This window comes from Salvelinus namaycush, chromosome 24 (assembly GCF_016432855.1).
Source record: "Salvelinus namaycush isolate Seneca chromosome 24, SaNama_1.0, whole genome shotgun sequence".
In the NCBI taxonomy this organism is placed as follows: domain Eukaryota; kingdom Metazoa; phylum Chordata; class Actinopteri; order Salmoniformes; family Salmonidae; genus Salvelinus; species Salvelinus namaycush.
This window is the reverse complement of record NC_052330.1, coordinates 30,147,289-30,163,553: the sequence shown is the minus strand read 5'-3', so window position 1 is coordinate 30,163,553 and position 16,265 is coordinate 30,147,289. Positions and strand designations below refer to the sequence as shown.

Sequence of the window (16,265 nt, the reverse complement as noted above, 5' to 3'; positions counted from 1 at the left end):
CAGGTACCATATACACACACATGTATAAATCAGCAATGTACAGCAAACTTGTACACATTATAAAATAGAAAACACTATTCAGAACATGACCTACCCCTTGCATCACATTTCATACTGGGGAGACCTGACGTTCGCGATCTCCCCCATCTGCAAGCGGGGCCAATCACAACACGCCTTATTGTCATCGGAATTGAACCACCCAATAAGAATGCTTGAACATTAAATACACCTTTCTTTCGAGGCAAGTGGAAACATAACCACCCTGTTACAGTGGCAACCCGAATCTCACGATTTATAGCTGGCTAAACTAACATCCTTCCTAGACGCGGTTATCTAGGGAAGTGACCGTTTGGAGTTTTAATTAATCGAAGGACGACTAGTGCCCAGTGGCCTCGATAACGAGCACAGCAGTGGAGGATATCTTGAAAAGGTTAGCACCGGAATACAGTGGCCAACACACACACTAGCTGGGGGGCTAAGTCAGCACAAGACAAGGAAGCCCGATGTCCTCCAATAAAGGGGATAGGTAGCGGAGAGCTGTCACTGTGGCCGGCCCGTTCATTTGGCAGAATTAGGCGGCAAATTGACGAGGGTGGCATTTTCTGAGCCAAACTCACCAAGTCCGGTCTGGTTAACAACACATAAAACATAATTCTGCTAAAAAACAATGACAATTTCTCTCAACCCAGTGCCTTATGGGCTTTTTATGTGAGTGCTGATGCCGCCCTGTGATAAACAGTTCCCACTTTGTCAAAGGGAGGGGCACAAAATATTTTGCTTGTCCATTCCCAGCTCGCCTCTCCAGGGTGCTGTTGGAGAGACGCATAGTTGGGGCGCTCCACCAAAGTTCGGTCAAAAAATATATATAAAAAATAAATAATGTAGCAGATATAGGATATGGTAGAAATAGTATGTGGCCTTTTCTGTAGCCTACAGGCTGGAGATAAAATGTATGGCAATGTAATGAGACGGACACCTTTTACATCATGCAGGTTTCTCCGATCAAATAGCCAAACTTAAATTACGGCCAATTAAATAAATCATGCGCTGTCATGTCAACGGCGACATATCCTAAAAACAGGACATGGGAAGACGCAATCCGAAAAATGGGAGCAGTCAACTTGCTTGATACTACTAAAATAACTTTGCGAGAAGAAATAATGGACAATGAGTGTCTGGTGTACGGTTTTATATGAACCACGCACACTTCCTCCCACGCTGTCACGTCAACGGCGTGACTATTGTTATTATTACCCGATATAATCAATACTTTCAACCGTACTGACGTCTGAAATGTATGAAGTAGAACTTCTTGCATCACCACTTTCCTAAGAAACCCGATGGAGGATGTTTTTCTTTACCGTTTATTGGCGTGGCTTAGAAGGAAGTAACGCGATCTGGCTTGCCCCTCCCCGCTGAGGTTAACCTCTATTTCGCCTTGACAATACTGCTATATTTTCCAGCTGCAAGGGTGTCCAGAAGGATATTTTCTTCCTTCTCACACCCAATGTATTTGGAGGATCTTGTGAAACAGCTTCTCGCGGTTTCCTATAGCTTTATTGAACTGATGAGTAGGCCTACCAAAGAAACACCTCACAGCTACATAGTTCTCATCGGGCGTGTGTGTATGAATGACTTGACCAGAAGCTCTGAATACGGCGTGACAAGAACAACCTGTTGACCGGTGAGGCATACTTTTTTTTGTCTTACATGCTTTCACTTATTGGTGCCTTGTTGAGTTCCGTTTTGAATGGTCAAGTAAAATAATACATGCAAATGTACTTGTATATTTTACAGGATTGACTTTTATATTTCTGAGGCCGTGTCCGAAATGTATTGTCTACTACTCACTCAAACTACATCGCCAACTGTGCTGTGCCCAGTTTCCCGATAGCGATATCATTTAGGTTTACGAGTGTTTTAACGATGCAGCTTTCCTACAGCAGCCGAAGATGTAGGCCTAACATGCGTTTCTCAAAACACCACGTAGAAAGAACGGTCGCTAGGTGCGTGGTTGGAGCAGATGTCAATAGTGATAGGATCGCAACAAGAGCACTCGTATCCGCTTTCTCAATTTAAATATTTCCTTAACCATATAATTCGTTCACAATACTGACAACTAATCAGCTGCTATAGATTAATAGGCCAACTACGGCTGCAAATAGAGGGGTTTATTCCGTTTGCCCAATGAAAATGCACTAAATCGCCGATTTTGGCACATTGAGGAACTGAGAAGTGGTCTGTGGTCACCACCTGCAGAATCACTCCTTTTTTGGGGGTGTCTTGCTAATTGCCTATAATTTCCACCTTTTGTCTATTCCATTTGCACAACAGCATGTGAAATTTATTGTCAATCAGTGTTGCTTCCTAAGTGGACAGTTTGATTTCACAGAAGTGTGATTGACTTGGAGTTGCATTGTGTTGTTTAAGTGTTCCCTTTATTTTTTTGAGCAGTGTATAACACACATACATGAATTATTAATTTTGTTTGACTGTCCTGACTTGAAGTTTGTTCTATAGAGAGTATTTGACTCTAGCCACAAAATGTAAGGAAAATAGAGGAGGGCGGGGATTGGTGATGTCTGTCTCCTGGCCTCTAGGCCTACACTCCCTGCCCGCCCGCCTGCCTGCCCTCTCCCAACCTGACTCACAGTCCCACCAGAGGACGGGTCCGGGTGGATGGGTAACCACCACCTAGCCCCCTACATATCCAGAGCCCAAACTCAATGTTTTATGCCTTCTACCCGCCTGCCTGTGCCCACTCACACTCCGTGTATGGCCTCTGGCCCGCCTGCGTGCACCTGGTAACCCATAAGTAAAGAAGGAGGATGGTGGAGGAAGACGCCTTCCATCCCCGACAAAAGCTTGGATCGAGGGCTGACTTTCAATAGATCGCAGCGAGTGAGCTGCTCTGCTATGTACGAAACCTTAACCCAGAATCAGGTAGTCTACGAGTGATTTAGCACCAGGTTCCCTACAAACATGTGGTGCGCATCAGGAGAGGGGCAGCAACTCATCCGGCCGCACCCCAACTCTGTCACGAACGGCTCTACTCACCTGCCAAAAGAGGCAGACTATCCTGGGCCAACCGAAGATCCGCGGCGCTAAGGTATCGTTACGTTTAGGGGAGATTCTGACTTAGACTTAGGCTGCTTCTGTCCGTTTTATGGGTCCACAGAAACTCAATGGGTGTTGATGGTACTACCCACATCAGATGTAGGCCTCCCTCCCCAGACAAGCTGGAGATACCTCTCCTCACTTCGTAGGGCATGAGCCAGATCCATGCGTTGCCCTGTCACTGCGGGGACAATGGGTTTAGTCTCCACCTCGAGTCTAGTGAGCGTAGAGGAGACCTCCCCAAATACAATGTGTGGTGTCCCACACAGGCAAGCCTGAGGCCTGGTAGTGTCAGCTAATGGTAAGACACATGTCATCTCCACTACATGCTCCAAGGAGCGTGGAGGAGAGCTCCCACATAGAATGTGTAAAGTCCCGCACCCCGGTGAACCTGAGACCTGGCAGTGTCCATACCCGCTAGGCACATTCCATCTCCATTTAGTGCTCCACTGTTAGCGGGTCCAGCCAAAGCCAGCTTTCGATTCAAACCTTCGGTTTAGAGTTGGCTAAGTTTTTATTTATTTTTATTTAACCTTTTATTTAACTAGGAAAGTCGTGTTCAAACGTTTCACCACATAGTACACTTTCATCAGCCGTCTCCCAGGACTTAATTCTTCTAGCTGCAGCCCGGTGTCGGTACACTTATGACAACAGCCAGCTCAAGTGCAGGGCGTGAAATTCAAAAGATATTTTTTTGAAATATTTAACTTTCACACATTAACAAGTCCAATACAGCAAATGAAAGGTACACATCTTGTGAATCCAGCCAACATGTCCGATTTTTAAAATGTTTTACAGCGAAAACAGCACGTATATTTATGTTAGCTCACCACCAAATACAAAAAAGCATTTTTCACAGCACAGGTAGCATGCACAAAACCAACCAAACTAACCAAGAACCAACCAAACTAACCAACAAACAACTTCATCAGATGACAGTCTTATAACATGTTATTCAATAAATCTGTTTTGTTCGAAAAATGTGCATATTTCAGGTATAAATCATAGTTTACATTGCAGCTACAATCAGAAATTGCACCGAAAGCAGCCAGAATAATTAGACACCAACGTCAAATACCTAAATACTCATCATAAAACATTTCTGAGAAATACATAGTGTACAGCAAATGAAAGACAAGCATCTTGTGAATCCAGCCAATATTTCCGATTTCTTAAGTGTTTTACAGCGAAAACACAATATAGCGTTATATTAGCTTACCACAATAGCCAGAAACACAAGCCATTTACCCGCAGCAAAAGTTAGCGATCGTAACAAACCAGCAAAATATATATAATTTTTGACTAGCCTTGATAAGCTTCATCAGATGACAGTCCTATAACATCAGATTATACAATACACTTCTTTTTTGTTCGAAAATGTGCATATTTAGAGCTGAAATACGTGGTTATACATTGTGCTAACGTAGCATCTTTTTCCTAGAATGTCCGGATATTTTTATGACACTCACCTATTCTGACCAAATAACTATTCATATACTTTACTAAAAAATACATGTTGTATAGGAAATGATAGATACATTAGTTCTTAATGAAATCGCCGTGTTAGAATTCTAAAAATAACTTCATTACCACATCCAGCTTACGTTATAACGAGAGAGAGCCCAAACCTGGGCGCAAAATAATTGTCAACATATTCCGACAGATATATGAAATATCATCATAAAATGGGTCCTACTTTTGATGATCTTCCATCAGAATGTTGTACAAGGGTGTCCTTTGTCCAGAACAATCGTTGTTTGGTTTTAGAACGGCCTTCTTCCCTCTCAAATTAGCAAGCTAACTAGCCAAGTGGCGCGTAGCTCTCCATCTTCACCATACCCAGAGAACGCAAGACGCCTAAACTCCCGAAAATATTTCAATAATCTGATGAAACTATATTGAAAAAACAACATACTTTACGATGATATGATCACATTTATCAAATAAAATCAAAGCCGGAGATATAACACGTCTATAACGATTGCTTTTCAGAAGCCATTACCGGTGACCTCTATGCGCTTCCTGGACAGAGGAATTCTGGGGTCATGTCATTCCAAGAGCTCTCTTTTCACCATAGAAACACCTAGAAACCCCATTTCACCTCTCACAGCCTTTGGGACATCTAGTGGAAGGCGTATGAAGTGCATGTATACTCATACATATCAAGCACATTTATAGGCAGATCCTAGAACAGAGCATCGATTTCAGATTTTTCACTTTCTGACAGGAAGTTTGCTGCAAAAGGAGTTCTGTTTTACTCACAGATATAATTCAAACGGTTTTAGAAACTAGAGTGTTTTCTATCCAATAGTAATAATAATATGCATATTGTACGAGCAAAAATTGAGTACGAGGCCGTTTGAAATGGGCACCTTTTATCCGGCTACTCAATACTGCCTCTGCAGCCATAAGAAGTTTTAACCCCCACAGCCAAAGCCAGGGATGCGTTCGAACCATTATTCTCAGATTTACAAGAGCAGAAAATCATTGAGTCTGGTGGAACCGCCCTCACATTTTCATGCTTGACCGAAAGCCCTATATTCCAGGACCGACTGCCACCTTCCGTAAACAATCAACAGCCGTCACCATCTGCAGCTAACTCCTGTTTGGTTTGCATCGTTAGCGACACCTGAAAACAGGTGACATACAGGGAGGGATTGGAAGAGAATGAGGTAGCCCTCTAGCAGTTATCTCCCTTACCCCCTGTACTAACATGCTAGAGACAGTATGTATCCTAGCTGTTGGAGAGACTCCCTCAAACAAGTGACACACAGAGTAGAGGTTGGAAGAGCCCTCCAAGGGCTACGGTACTATTTATCCCGAAGTTATGGATCTGACTTTGCTGTCTTCCCTTACCTCCCCTGTCTTAACCTATCCGAGGTAGTCACTCTCAGCCGGACCAGGGTTTCGTTCGACCTGAAGGCACCTTTTGCTCCAGTTTGTTGTTATGTTAGGGCCACCTGCAAGCAGGTGACACAATGTATGGTTTGGGGTCGCCCGTATTCAACTTCACATTATTTTGAGAAGCAATGTCCTGGGCTAAGGACTCCATAAGAGTCATAGTTACTCCTGCTGTTTACCCGCGCTTCATTGAATTTCTTCACTTTGACATTTAGAGCACTGGGCAGAAATCACATTGCGTCAACACCCACCTTGGACCTTCGATGCTTTGTTTTAATTAAACAGTCGGATTCCCCTGGTCCGTAACAGTCCTAGGTCAGCTGCTATGCGCCGCGCGAACGGGGCCGGCGTGTGCCATAGCTGGGGAGATCCACGAGAAGGGGCAGGGCGCGTGTCCAGAGTCGCCGCCAACCGCCAGACCCCACCGGTCCGCCGACGGACACCACCCTGACAAACCGATGCACACAGCCCCTTGCGAGACCACGAGATTGGCCGCACAACGAACTTCCAATGGTGGCGAAGGAGTGACCCCTTCGGGCGAACCCATTCCAGGGCGCCCTGCCCTTCACAAAGAAAAGAGAACTCTCCCCGGGGCTCCCGCCAGCTTCTCCGGGATCGGTTGCGTTTCTGCACTGGACACCTCACGGCGCCCGTCTCCGCCAGTCCGTGGACATTCTGAAAGTAGTTTGAGGTCAGTAGGTCACATGACCAAGGAGCTATTGAAATTCGAATGTTAAAAAAAAAAAAAATTGTACTTTGGTTACGCTCCCTAATTCAACTAGGAAAACAAAATGCTGCTTTCTTCTCCACATGTTTATTATCTTTGTAAAGCGAATTCAAATCGTGAAAATAAGTCCTGTGCAATGTTGTGCGCAATTTTTCCAACATCATGACACTTATTTGGAGTCTGTGGCTCAAGTGGTTTGAGGGCTATTAAGATTTGAAAGCGTGAATATCCGTCGACTAGCCAACCTGAAACTGTCTTTACCTCTTTGTTTGAAAAGTACAGAAGTACATTCATTTCCAATGGAACGCTGCTTTTGCCTTGCAACATTGCGTTGCAGAGGCAGTTGCAGTGCGTTCTGTGTAGTGCATACGTTGGATTTATCGAACATATGCCTCAACTGTATGCTTGACAGAAGTGGTATCAGAAGGTGAAATGTTGAACAAATATCCAGATATCTGCCAACCATTTTGCGAAACAACACTGTCGGTGTGATCGATGTGTACGTGTCTTATACCACTGTTTGCCCTCCTGTGTCACTTACACCTCTGCTAAACATAGAAGGAAGATGTTTATCTGTCTCTGACCTCCGAAAACTTCATTGTTGAATATAAAGCCTAAAAAGTTTGCAATGTTATAAACAAGCGAAGCAAGGATGCATTTAAAAAAACAAAGTAAAACCAAGATGTATGAATTATATGATAGCTAGTTAGATTATTAGGCTAAATATTGACATCACTTTCATGTATGTTCAATCGATAGACCTACCTAGTATTAAGCCATTAGGCTACATCAGTTGCTTCAATATTTGTATTTATTAGGCCAGCTATAGGCTACTATTATCTAAAAGCGCACACATTTCACAGTAGCCTAACCGATAATCTACAGGGCAACATATTAGATCTATGGCAACGTCGCTTCACTTGCTACTTCATGGTTAGTTATTTTAATTGTAGAATCTGTAGGCCTACTTGACGCTCAATTCCCGCCTTTCATTAGGCTACAATGATTTGAGCAATTGCGAAATAACCTGTTTTTAGGTCACATTGATATTTTCTATAGCAAAAGAGGGAACGAGCGACTCCGGCTTTACTTGTTTTTGGTCAAAGTTTACACACACTGAATTATGCACAATTTTACATACTCAAACATTGTATACACAATAGTATGGAAAATACGTAACACGTGGCAAACACACCGTATAATACAAACACTTAAATGCATAATAGGCTACACAACATTTATTCTCTTGATGGGAAAACTGTATTGTGTAAAAAAATACTTTTTGAATAGCCATAGATCATTTAAGAGCTACAGCGAGCTCTTTAGCCTATATTCTAGAATAATTTTCAGCAAAAGAAAATATCAATGTGACCTAAAACCGGGCCTAGGTTGGTAAAGCAAGAGGGTATGAGATCACTTTTTTTTTAAGTATACCTCACCCACCATTGTCAAAAAAATATATCCAACAGGTTGTGCTGAAATAAACTTGAACACAATCCTGAGGTAGCCAGGTAGATGTTTCCTCATTGTTTCTATTTCCAATCAGAATTTGCACACAAGGTCCAACTGAAATTTGACCTCCGCTTTTAACCTAACCCCTCCAAAATATGTATGTAGTGTGTGTGTGTTTTGGAGAGGTGTGGGGGGGCTGCCACACTGGGTGCCTGGGGAGCTGTTGTCGTGGGGAGTTAAGTGCCTTGCTTAAGGGCACAATGGCATCTAGGATTTGATACCAGCAACCCTCCGGTTGCCAGCTCACTTACTGCCAGAACCGTCAGACACTGAATTCGTCCAGGATTGCCTATAACTGCTAGGCTACCTGCCGCTCCTGGGTATTAGCTCTTTATCGCTTTTGAGAGAGTTGTCTTTCGGGACAGGATGAGGGCAAATATATTAAGTGTTAAATATAATATACGTGTTTAATCTGCACCAGCTTATTTTCTTTTACTTTGTCTGTACACAAGCTGTTTAACAATTAAACAAAATTCTTAATTTAGTTGCATTTCTTTGTGTGAATGTAATAATGTTTTTATTTTGCTCTTTACAGGAGCCAAAATGCTGTCTAGTACATTCCTTACTGGACCTTTGCGTATCATCTTGGTGGGGATCCTTGGTCTAGGAGGATTTCTGACGCTGTTTGTAATGTACTATCAATCAGCTCCATCTCAGATCTGCCCTCCCCAACCTGCTTTGCCACGTCATTACTCAAAGCCACCTGAGAACAGTTCCTTGTCTAAGAAGCAGCCAGAACCAGACAAGCCCATCATGCTGTTGTGGTTCTGGCCTGAAAGCCGCAGGTTTGATTTTAGCGATTGCACCACTTTCTTCAACATTGATGGCTGCCAACTGACAGATGACCGGTCTCTGTACAACAAGGCAGACGGGGTGCTCATCTTTCACAAATCCATCAACCACGATTTATCCAACTTGCCTCCATCACCTCGACCACCATTCCAGAAGTGGATCTGGTACCATGTGGAATCACCTACAAACACAATTAGGATACCTGGTCTAGAGAACCTTTTCAACTTGACCTTGAGTTATAGGGAAGACGCAGACATCCCTGTACGTTGGCGCTTAACTGCAAGGAAAGGCCAGGGTGAGGACTTTGTGCTGCCCAAGAAGGATAAATTAGTTTGCTGGATTGTGAGTAACAATAACCCTGCAACTGGAACAGCAGTAAGGGATAACTATTACAGAGAACTTGTCAAACATATTAAGGTGGATCTCTTTGGAAAAGCCTTTGCAAGATTCTTGAGATATGAGGACTACTACTCAACACTCTCCAGCTGTAAGTTCTACCTCTCCTTTGAGAACTCAGTCCACAGAGACTACATCACTGAGAAGCTTAACGGACCACTTGCAGCAGGAACTGTGCCAGTAGTATTGGGCCCACCGAGACAGAACTATGAGGACTTTGTCCCGGGAGATTCCTTCATCCATGTTAATGACTTTCCCAATGCAAAAGCCCTGGCTGAATTCCTCCTGAAGTTGGACAAGGATGAGGAGGCATATCTTCGCTACTTTCAGTGGCATAAACACTTTTCAGCTCAGCGACATCTGGTTCAACTGAGTCAAGAGTTCATCCAAGCTATTTGTTATGCCTGTGACCATGTAGGAAAACATAAGGAGTACAGGGTTGTTCACGATATTTACAAATGGCATTTTGGTTAATCAGTCACTTACACCGTCTTCCGTGTATGTCTATTACCACCATATTATCCTGTCAATGTACCATGTTCCAAGGTGGAATTTGGTCACAACCAGCAACCCACCATAGCAATGTTCTCACAGTGCCTTTATGACCTATTATCTGTGTACACACTACCTGTAGGAGAAGTGTACCTGGATGTCGACCGGTTGTAGCTAGGTTAAGTGCCCGTTGTAAAACTATGACACCCGGAACCATTCAAAATCTTATGCAACAACAACCTCTGCGTTCTTTCCTGTTTGAAATACTACTTGATTGTTTTATATCTTTTACATGTTTTTTTTGAGCTGAAATAATTATGTAATAAAGTGATCAATGCAATTAAAATTGTCCATGAAATGAGACAGTTACACATCATAGAGACTTGAAACTGAGTCTGGCTTGAAGAGCAGCTGCAGTGTACTGTAAAACATCCTATAAATGCTATGCCTCTTTTTCTAGGTTGTGAAGGTTGGTACCCCTGGAGGGAAATGGTGTTTGTGTTAAATGTAATATATATATATATATCATTTATTTTAACTAGGCAAGTCAGTTAAGAACACATTCTTATTTACAATGACTGCCTTCTGGGGAACAGTGGGTTAACTGCCTTGTTCAGGGGCAGAACAACAGATTTTTACCTTGTCAGCTCGGGGATTCGATCCAGCAACCTTTCGGTTACTGAAGGTGTTTTTATCTCAATGTCTTGTAATTTCTGGTTAACAATTTACCTTTTACAGCAGTAGGCTAAATCAGGGTCAAAGAGTGATTATTGGTAGTCTTAAACAAATCTACTTTGAAACAAAAGTATATACACCTCACATGGTTATGGGCTTTAAAATATTAATATCATTCCACCCATGAGGGAAATTTGGCCATTTGACTGCAGGAAAGGCCTTGCTGTGATTTGTTTCTATTAGAATGTTTTCATAAAAAAATAAACAGCGTCTTAGCAAAGAGCAGTGATGTAAAGTACTTAAGTAGAAATACTTTAAAGTACTACTTAAATCGTTTTGGGGGGGTATCTGTACTTTACTATTTATATTTTTGACTACTTTTACTTCACTACATTCCTAAAGAAAATAATGTACTTTTTTCCCCCCCTGAAACTCAAAAGTACTCGTTGCATTTTGAATGGCTAGCATGACAGAAATGGTCCAGTTCACGCACTTATCAAGAGAACATCCCTGGTCATCCCTAAATTATGTCTGTGTTGGAGTGTGCCCCTGGTTATTCATAAATTTAAAAAATAAATGGTGAATTTTAAAAAATGGTGCCATCTGATTTGTTTAATATAGGGAATTTGAAATGATTTATACATTTACTTTCAATATTTAAGTATTTTAGCAATTACATTTACTTTTGATACTTAAGTATATTTAAAACCAAATACTTTCATATTTTTACTCAAGTAGTATTTCACTGGGTGACTTTTACTTGAGTAATTTTTTATTAAGGTATCTTTACTTTGACTCAAGTATGACTATTTGGAACTTTTTCCACCACTGGCAAAGAGCAATTTCTCAATAAGTAATTTTGCTGGGAGTGGGGAAGGCAAAACTGAAAACTATCTGCTATTGGCAGAGCGGGTTGGAACCCTTGGAACCCATTATACGTGCCCCCAACCGATTTGTATTTTTTTCAGTTTATTTGCATTTGTCTTATTTTTTTAAACTTATTTTGTACATAATGTTGGCGCTACCGTCTCTTATGACCGAAAATAACTTCGGGACATCAGGACTGCGATTACTCACCACGGACAGGCAGAATCCTTTTTTTCCTTTAACGAATCTGACGATGCCGACGCGAACGAAATACTGCTTTCTTGGGGACAGGCCCAGATCCCCGTGATTTGCGTGAAGAGGCGGAGAAAAAGGGCCCGGGCTGCCTTCTGAGAATTCATAGGCGATCAAATAAACCCCCACTTCCTTCCATTCTACTAGCAAACGTGCAATCTTTGGACAATAAAATAGATGACCTATGCGGAAGATTAAACTACAAACAGGACATTCAAAACTGTAATATCTTAGAGTTTTCATCTGTATTTTTTTGTAGATGTTTTACATACCACCACAGTCAGAGGCTGGCACTAAAACAGCATTGAATGAGCTGTATTCCACCATAAGCAAACAAGAAAACGCTCACCCAGAGGCGGCGCTCCTAGTAGCCGGGGACAATAATGAAGGGAAACTTAAATCCGTTTTACAAAATTTCTATCCGCATGTTAAATGTGCAACCAGAGGGGAAAAAAACTCTGGACCACCTTTAGTACACACACAGAGATGCATACAAAGCTCTCCCTCGCCCTCCATTTGGCAAATCTGACCATAATTCTATCCTCCTGATTCCTTCAAGCAGGAAGCACCAGTGACTAGATCAATAAAAAAAGTGGTCAGATGAAGCAGATGCTAAGCTACATAACTGTTTTGCTAGCACAGACTGGAATATGTTCCAGGATTCCTCCGATGGCATTGAGGAGTACACCACATCAATCATTGGCTTCATCAATAAGTGCATTGATGACGTCGTCCCCACAGTGACCGTATGTACATACCCCAACCAGAAGCAATGGATTACAGGCAACATCCGCACTGAGCTAAAGGGTAGAGCTGCCGTATTCAAGGAGCGGGACTCTAACCCGGAAGCTATAAGAAATCCCGCTATGCCCTCCGACGAACACTCAAACAGGCAGAGGGTCAATACAGGACTAAGATCAAATCTTACCACATCGGCTCTGATGCTCATCGGATGTGGCAGAGCTTGCAAACCATTACAGACTACAAATGGAAGCACAGCCACGAGCTGCCCAGTGACATGAGCCTACCAGACGAGCTAAACTAATTCTATGCTCGTTTCGAGGCAAATGACACTGAAACATGCATGAGAGCACCAGCTGTTCTGGAAGACTGCGTGATCACACTCCGCAGCCGATGTAAAACCTTTAAACAGGTCAACGTTCACAAGGCCGCAGGGCCAGACGGACTACCAGGACGTGTACTACGAGCATGCGCTTACCAACTAGCAAGTGTCTTTACTGACATTTTCAACCTCTCCCTGTCTGAGTCTGTAATACCAACATGTTGTAAGCAGACCACCATAGTGCCAGTGCCCAAGAACACTAAGGTAACCTGCCTAAACGACTACCTACCCGTAGCACTCACGTCTGTTGCCATGAAGTGCTTTGAAAGGCTGGTCATGGCTCACATCAACACTATTATCCCAGAAACCCTAGACCCAATCCAATTTGCATACCGCCCCAACAGATCCACAGATGATGCAATCGCTATTGCATTCCACACTGCCCTTTCCCACCTGGACAAAAGGAACACCTATGTGAGAATGCGATTCATTGACAACAGCTCAGCGTTCAACACCACAGTGCCCTCAAAGCTCATCAATAAGCTAAGGACCCTGGAACTCAACACCTCCCTCTGCAACTGGATCCTGGACATCCTGACGGGCCGCCCCCAGGTGGTAAGGCTAGGTAACAATACATCCGCCACGCTGATCCTCAACACGGGCCCCTCCTGTACTCCCTGTTCACTCATGACTGCACGGCCGGGCACGACTCCAACACCATCATTAAGTTTGCCGATGACACAACAGTGGTAGGGCTGATCACGGACAACGACGAGACAGTCTACAGGGAGGAGGTCAGAGATCTGGCCATGTGGTGCCAGGACAACAAGCTCTCCCTCAACGTGATCAAGACAAAGCAGATGATTGTGGACTACAGGAAAAAGAGGACCGAGCACTCCCCAATTATCATCGACAGGGCTGCAGTGGAGCAGGTTGAGAGCTTCAAGTTCCTTGGTGTCCACATAACTAACATGGTCCAAACGCACCAAAACATTCGTGAAGCGGGCACAACAAAACCTTTTACCCCTCAGGAGACTGAAAAGATTTGGCATGGGTCCTCAGATCCTAAAAATGTTCTACAGCTGCACCATCGAGAGCATCCTGACTGGTTGCATCACCGCCTGGTATGGCAACTGCTCGGCCTCCGACCGCAAGGCACTACAGAGGGTAGTGTGAACAGCCCAGTACATCACTGGGGCCAAGCTTCCTGCCATCCAGGACCTCTATACCAGGCTGTGTCAGAGGAAGGCCCTAAAAATTGTCAGACTCCAGCCACCCTTGTCATAGACTGTTCTCTCTGCTACCGCTCGGCAAGCAGTACCGGAGCACCAAGTCTAGGTCCAAGAGGCTTCTAAACAGCTTCTACCCCCAAGCCGTAAGACTCCTGAACACCTAATCAAATGGCTACCCAGACTATTTGCATTGCCCCCCCCCCCCCCCCCTTTACACGCTGCTTCTCTTTGTTGTTATCATCTATGCATAGTCACTTTAATAACTTTACCTACATGTACATATTACATCAAATAACTGGTGCCCCCGCACATTGATTCTGTACCGGTACCCCCCTGTATATAGTCTCGCTATTGCTATTTTACTGCTGCTCTTTAATTACTTGTTACTTTTTATTTCTTATTCTTATCCTATTTTTTTAACTGCATTGTTGGTTAGGGGCTCGTAAGTAAGTATTTCTCTGTAAGGTCTACACTACACCTGTTGAATTCGGCGCATATGACTAATACAATTTTATTTGATTCTTATTGGTCTTAACTAATTTACCACCTTGTGATGTCACCAGGCAGACAAACTCCATCCCACCAAAACAGGCTGATATTTCAGGCGGTCTTTTCAAACAGCTCTTACACTGAAAGGGCTTTATCATGGTCTAAATGTCAGTATCATTTCATGAAAATAAAGGAGAGCCGCACACTAGGAGCTCAGATGCAAAAATGCAATGTCCAACGTTTTGACAGCCAAGCTGTTTTCATCAGGCTATGATCAAACACTGCGCTATGACTCGTTTATATAGTGTCAAAAGACACAGGTGTCTGTAATCATGGCCAAGTGTGGCCTAATATCATTGGTTAATTATCAAATATTAAAATGGCATACAAAGAACAGCATACAAAAAAACAAATGGATAGCATACGATCGTAGATTCATTTTAGACTACACAAGCTTACAAACAATTACAATGGCAAAGTCACAATCACAAGAATGGCTTCAGATCAAAGTCTACGTTGAGACCAAAGGGAACAAGGATCTTTAAGTTAAAGATCCAGGCAGCCTCTCGTTTTAACAATAAATGATCAAGGTCACCCCCTCTCCTAGGGAGGGTGACATGTTCGATGCCAATATAACGCAGAGACGAAATCGAGTGGTTTGCTTCCAAAAAGTGTGCCGCAACTGGGTAAGTCAAGTTTTTGCACCTAATGGTGCTACGATGCTCTGAGATACGTACTTTTAATTCACGCTTTGTTTTACCCACATAATTTTTACCACAATGACAAGTTATAAGATAAATAACTGCCTTAGTGGAGCACGTGATAACACCTTTGATTGGGATCTGTTTCCCTGTTTGTGGGTGTTTGAAGGATCTACATTTATAAGTGCCATTGCATTGAGCACAGCCATTACTTGTAATTTCCATCCAGTAGGGGCGCAAATAGAGGTTGTTCAGGAATATCTTGGGGTGGTAAATCAGAGTGTACCAATTGGTCTCTGAGGCACTTATAAATGTAGATCCTTCAAACAGTAATTTATTTCACCTAACCAGGTAGGCCAGTTGAGAACAAGTTCTCATTTACAACTGCGACATGGCCAGATAAAGCAAAGCAGTGCGACACTAACAACAACACAGTTACACATGGAATAAACAAACATACAGTCAATAACACAATAGAAAAAGTCTATATACAGTGTGTACAAATTAGGTAAGATTAGGGAGGTAAGGCAATAAATAGGCCGTAGTGGCGAAGTAATTACAATTTAGCAATTAAACACTGGAGTGATAGATGTGCAGAAGATGAATGTGCAAGTAGGGATACTGGGGTGCAAAGGAGCAAAATAATAATAATAATATGGGGATGAGGTAGTTGATAGAATGTCTCCAGAACTGGTTTGACAACAACATTATTTGAGTTAAACAATTATTGAATAATGATGGACAACTATATGATTATCCAGAATTTATTAGAACACACAATGTTACAATGTGAGTATCAAATTGTTGTTAGAGCTGTCCCTGAAGGTGCTATTCTTCTTTTAGGAGAATATAACAGTACTCCAAGTGCAACTGTTGAGGATTTTGTAGCCTCAATACAACTAGAAGGAATTTACATTTTAAACTATAAATGTAATAACATGTATATAAGGAAACTATGTCAATATGTTACTATTCCCTCTGCTAAAATGTACTGGAATGCAGCCCTAGGACAAGTGAACTGGAATGCAGCCCTAGGACAAGTGAACTGG

The 16,265-nt window shown here is 42.7% G+C and overlaps 1 protein-coding gene across 1 annotated transcript; it reads left to right on the top strand.

The window, feature by feature from the left end:
* Positions 1 to 1,479: 1,479 nt before the first annotated feature.
* LOC120019502 (4-galactosyl-N-acetylglucosaminide 3-alpha-L-fucosyltransferase 9-like) lies at positions 1,480 to 10,437 on the top strand. Its single transcript, XM_038962799.1, has 2 exons — positions 1,480 to 1,684; positions 8,793 to 10,437. Exon 2 carries the CDS (start codon positions 8,801 to 8,803, stop codon positions 9,917 to 9,919), a length of 1,119 nt encoding a protein of 372 aa, XP_038818727.1. The 5' UTR covers positions 1,480 to 1,684; positions 8,793 to 8,800; the 3' UTR covers positions 9,920 to 10,437.
* Positions 10,438 to 16,265: the final 5,828 nt, after the last annotated feature.